The 5,415-nt window shown below is 47.3% G+C and overlaps 1 protein-coding gene across 1 annotated transcript; it reads right to left on the bottom strand.

Moving 5' to 3' along the window:
• Positions 1-4,387: 4,387 nt before the first annotated feature.
• LOC120945798 (uncharacterized mitochondrial protein AtMg00860-like) lies at positions 4,388-5,153 on the bottom strand. Its single transcript, XM_040360208.1, has one exon. The coding sequence runs from the start codon at positions 5,128-5,130 to the stop codon at positions 4,408-4,410; it is 723 nt and encodes a 240-aa protein (XP_040216142.1). The 5' UTR covers positions 5,131-5,153; the 3' UTR covers positions 4,388-4,407.
• Between the last annotated feature and the right edge of the window lie 262 nt (positions 5,154-5,415).

The following is a 5,415-nucleotide window of genomic DNA, read 5'->3' as shown; positions in this document are numbered from 1 at the left end:
CCCTAGGGTGTCTGCTAAAAAAACATATATAACGTTTGGGGGTTCTGAGTAATTTTCTAGCAAAAGAATGAGGATTTGTACATGTAGGAAAGAAGTGCCAGAATAGGCCCGGGAAGGAGGTGGGTTTTAAAGCCCGGTATTGAAGTGGTTAAATAAAAAAACGGCATGGGTTCCCCCCCAGGGGGCATACCAGGCCCTTAGGTCTGGTATGGATTGTATGGATTGTAAGGAGAACCCCCTACGCCGTGGGTCCCGGAGCATGATGGGACTGTGACGTCATAAGAGGCCTATATAAATCGGTGCGAGCCGCGCACCCGGCATTACAGCAGGAGGAAGCGTTGCGTCAACATAAGAAGAAAAGTAGAAGGCAGAAGACGCCGCCGCTAGTAAGAGAGCTAAAAAGAAGATAGCGTCTGCCAGCCCTGAAGATGGCACCAGAGAGTGAGCGGGAGAAGAACTGTGGAGCGCCGAGATGACAGCGGAGAGTGGAGAAGATGGAAGAAGACCCCCCGGAGAGTGGAGAAGACCCCCCCGGAGAGCGGAGAAGACCCCCCGGAGCTGACTAATAAATTATTTTAAAACCCTGTGTTGTGTGTGTAGCGCTACCCCCGGAGGAGCCGCTGGTTAGATTTGGGATCTACTCTCATTAACTGTTTTACCCCCTTTAACTGGCTCGAACCCTTCCTTGGCACACCAGATGAATACAATGGTATTGTGACCCCTACTTGGCTGAGGCCGCAATAGCATTACATAAAACATACAATAGTAATGCATTAATTGTATTACCTTTCCTTTTGTGACGTTGGCTCCCAGAGTAAACACACGTCACACAATTAATATATTCAAACCAAAAAAATAACTTTACTTTGCTTGTGGTAAAGAAGAAAAAGGTTTGAATAGCATATTAATCACAAGTATTATCACACAATGACTCTGCAAAGGGCCCTTTGCCACAGTTAGAAAAAAAAACAGTAAATGAAATGATTAAACAGAATAAACTCTATGATGAAATTTTAATGGTCTCTGCTCGCGAGCGCCCCTAGTGGACAGTCCTGTAGAACAGCTAATGTTGAACTCTTTGCCAGGCCTGGCTTGAACAGCTACCAAATGTCTCTTAGGAACAAAAGTCTTTGCTGCGGCCGTTGGTGCACTTTTAGATTTGTAATCCAAAAGGGTTAATGAGGAAATAAACTCAGTCAATAAGGTGTGGCAAATGCCAATACTAAATGAACTGATCGCTCGTCAGCGTCAGTCAGTCCTGCGGGTATATAACTCCTAACTTATTAGGCCTCTCTGGTTCAGTCAGTGTTCGAACATATGGCCCCGTCTTACAGGGGGAACTCTAGCTATCAACATAAAAGGGGGGTTTCTGAGGTTTTGAGCATGTGCCCTCTCACCTGACAGGCCTGATCCGCCTGGATTCTTCTCAAAGGCACTCTGGTCAATCACTGCTCCGCAGCATGAGATCTCGGTATCAGGTTCCCACTGTTTCAGTGTCAGCTGGGGGGCTTCCCCGGTCTCCTGGCATACGAGCTTGGCATTTTTTGTCTTGCTTCCCTCCGGATGGTTAATCTTCCTACGAAGTCCAGGCCCAGGCTTCAGGCCTAGCAGCACTGCTGTGGAGCTCTACACAGCTCCACAGAGGAGAAGAGGCAGGTCACGAGAGAGAGAAATCAGCTCCTCCCTCACTTTAAATAACCTTCCCCATAAGTCTGTGCGGAGGTGTCACATGTTCCAATAAGGCAGGACATTGTGGGAAGTATAGTCTGTTTCTACTAAGAGTCAATGGTGTCCATATCTCCCGATACTTCCGATCCCACAATGCATAGCTTCTAAAAGGGTGTAAACATGTATATGCAAACATAACTAGAGCTCAGTCGGGATTCACACTATATAGTCCATGAAAATGTGACCCCGCTACACACTCCCCCCCACTCAAAGTCTTTGGTCCTCAAAGAGGACAACAGTATGTATCCTGATACATGCTTTTAAAAATACAAGCGGAGAAAGGTTTGTTGATAATGCGCAGTATTGGTTGCCTTGCATAATTTCTTAACAGCCCTCAAAGTTGTGGACAAAGGGTCCTCCCACCAATTATAAGGTAAAGGCAGGCTACTCTGTCCACTGTTTACTAACACAGAGGCGTCTGGGTCAGATGTGCCAGGGGGTGAGCAGGGGTCATCCTCCACCAAATCTGCGGTGGGAGGATTAAACACAGCATCGGACCTTTTTGAAGTGATGACAGCTTCTTCAGAACATTCGCCCAGTTGGCTATAAGTCAGTCTCTTTGGGGGGTGAATAGCCCTCCTTTCCCTCTGTTCTTTTAGCATTATGGTGTCAAAGAGAACAGGGTCTGTTTCACTATTCTGAAGAGCAACATTGTCCTCTGCATCTGACACCGTAGATTCCACATCTCCTGAATCATTTAAGACTCTATCAGGCAGGCTTGATGCCTCTATGAAACCTTCTGCGGAGTATGAGTCAGCATCTTCCTCCAACTCTTCAAGCACGTTTTGACGGACGAACTCAGGAGCTTCTGGCCGAAGTGTCCCACTGTTTATCACCTCAGATGAGGGCAGGAATGAAGTACTAGGCTCTGATTGTTGAGAGGACCAAAACCACTCTGACCCTATCCATTCATCTGCGGACTCTTCATCTTCCGAATCAGGATGCATAGTTTGGGATCTAGTAACCGGCCTAGTTGATCTGGATGTTGAGGGTAAGTCCAGAGGATCAGATGCAGGAGGCTTCCGTACAGCCTCAGTGAGGGGCAGCAAGTGGTTCCTGTGCCAAGTCTTTAAAGGGCCCACACTCCCCTCCGGCCTGATCTGGTATACGGGGAGGACAGGTAATTTTTTACATATAATGTATGGCTGAGACCTCCAGCGGTCAGCTAACTTGTGTTTCCCTGGGATACCCAGATTTCTCAATAATATTCGGTCTCCTGGCTGTAAGTCTTGAATCCTGACTTTCAGGTCAAAGTTCCTTTTATCCCTTTGCTCCATTTTGTCGGAACTGGCATGGGCCATCTCATAAGCTGTCTTTAAACTTTTCCTCAGCCGGTCCACATAACCCTTATGGGAAGTTGCGGATGTATGATCCAGAGATACTCCGAAAGCTAAGTCAACTGGCAGTCGGGCTTCCTTTCCAAACATTAAACGGTAGGGTGAGTATCCAGTTGCATCGTTCGTGGTGCAATTGTATGCATGCACAATGGCAGCCACATGCTTGCTCCAGTATTGCTTCTTTTCTGAGCTCAAAGTTCCCAGCATGTTCAAGAGAGTCCTGTTAAATCGTTCAGGCTGGGCATCCCCCTGAGGATGATAGGGAGTGGTTCTGGTTTTGTCTATGTTCAGCAAATCTAACAGCTTCTGTATCAACCTGCTTTCGAAATCTCTCCCCTGGTCTGAATGAATTTGTTCTGGTAGCCCATAATGTACAACTAATTTTTCCACCAGAACTTTGGCTACTGTCAAGGCCTTTTGATTCTTAGTTGGATCTGCTTGAGCATACCTAGTGAAATGATCTGTTACCACAAGAACGTTTCCTACTCCACTCAAGTCAGGCTCTAGGCAGAAAAAAGTCAATGCACACCAGTTCCAATGGACCCTGACTTTGGAGATGGCCCATTGGGGCAGCTTGACAGGGTAAAGTTTTCCTTTGTATACATCGAATGCAAGAATGGCAATACCCTTCAAATTCAGCCCTCATGCCAGGCCAGTAAAACCTGTCTCTGACTAGCTGGAAGGTCCTTTCAGGGCGTAGGTGGCCGTGCTGGTCATGAAGTGCAGCTAGGACGGTTCCTCTGTGTTTACTGGGCAGGAACATTTGCCATTTCTCTTTGGAACCATCAGAGGGGCCCCTTCGGTAGACCACCCCTTGATGGAGCTGCAGCCTGTCCCACTGCTTATGCACCAGCCGTGCTTTCTTTTGAGGCACTGGTAAGGAGTACACCTGGATCTTGGTATTCCAGAGCTTCTAGTACCAACTTTCCAAGGGAATCTTCCTCCTGATCTTTCCTGGGATCTTTCTTTGACAGCTTGGGTCCCCATTTGAGTCACATTACAGTAGAACTTTGGTACTCCCACTGCTAAAACTCCTATCTCTTCAGCCCTGGGCCCCCCTTTTATCTGTAGCTCTGTTCCCTTGCACAGAGCACACACTCCATTGGAGGTTATTTAAGTCCACTCCTTCTCAGGAGTAACTGATCCATGGGGCCTTCTGGAAAGGGCATCTGCATCCCTGTTCCCCACTCCTGGTCGATATCTCAGGCTGAAATTAAATCCTGAAAGGGCTGCTAACCATCGGTGTCCCGTTGCATCCAACTTGGCTGTGGTTAGAAGGTAAGTGAGTGGGTTGTTGTCAGTTATCACCACAAATTTGGCCCCATATAAATAGTCTTTGAGTTTAATCGACCACCGCCCACTTCAATGACAGGAATTCGAGCTTGTGGGTGGGATAATTATTTTCAGAAGAAGTCAAACTCCTGCTTACATAAGCTACCGGGCGTAGGTGACCATCGTGTTCTTGGTATAACACCCCTCCTAATCCTTCTCTACTGGCATCCACGTGCATCTCATAGGGTTTGGTGGTATCTGCATAGGCCAGCACGGGTGCAGTAGTTAGATTCTTTTTGAGCTGAAGAAATGCCTCTTCACACTTGGGATCCCATTGGTCACAGATGGACTCTTTGGATTTCCAGGGTCCCGAATTTATTTTCACCGGCCTTTCCGACCCAGGGATATCATCCTCGTCTTCCGTCTTTAACAATTCGTTGAGAGGCTTGTCAATTTTTGCGAACCTCTCCACAAACCTCCTATTATAGGAGCAGAATCCCAGGAATGACAGTAGATATGTCACATTGGTGGGCCTAGGCCATGAGGTGACTGCTTCCAACTTCTCTGGGTCTGTTGATATCCCCTCTGCAGAGACAATATGGCCAAGGTAGTGAACTGATGGCTGATAGAACTGACACTTCTCTCTGGAAAGCTTGAGGCCTTCTTCATGAAGCCGTTTCAGCACCTTCTCCAACCTTTGTTCATGATCTTCCAGTGTTCTTCCAAACACAATGATGTCATCCAGGTACACCAACACCTCAATCAAGATCATGTCCCCCACAGTTTTCTCCATCAGCCTTTTGGAAAGTGGCAGGGGCCCCTGACAACCCCTGTGGCATGCGATTGAATTCAAAGAAGCCCACTGGGGTAATGAAAGTGGTCTTCTCTCTGTCTTCTTGGTGCATGGGAATTTGATAATAACCACCCTTAAGGTCCATCACACTGAACCACTTGGCTCCTGTCAGGCTCTGGAGTGCATCTTCAATCCGAGGTGTGGTTTATTGATCAGGTATGGTGCACTTGTTGAGGGTTCTGTAGTCAATGCATAACCTCAACAAGCTTCTTTCTCACCACCACT

The sequence above is a fragment of the Rana temporaria genome, chromosome 7, assembly GCF_905171775.1.
Source record: "Rana temporaria chromosome 7, aRanTem1.1, whole genome shotgun sequence".
Lineage (NCBI taxonomy): Eukaryota > Metazoa > Chordata > Amphibia > Anura > Ranidae > Rana > Rana temporaria.
This window is presented reverse-complemented; position numbering and strand designations above follow the sequence as displayed.

Coding starts and splice junctions, on each gene's coding strand:
- LOC120945798 (XM_040360208.1), bottom strand. CDS start 5,130: ATGGAGAAAACTGTGGGGGACATGATCTTGATTGAGGTGTTGGTGTAC.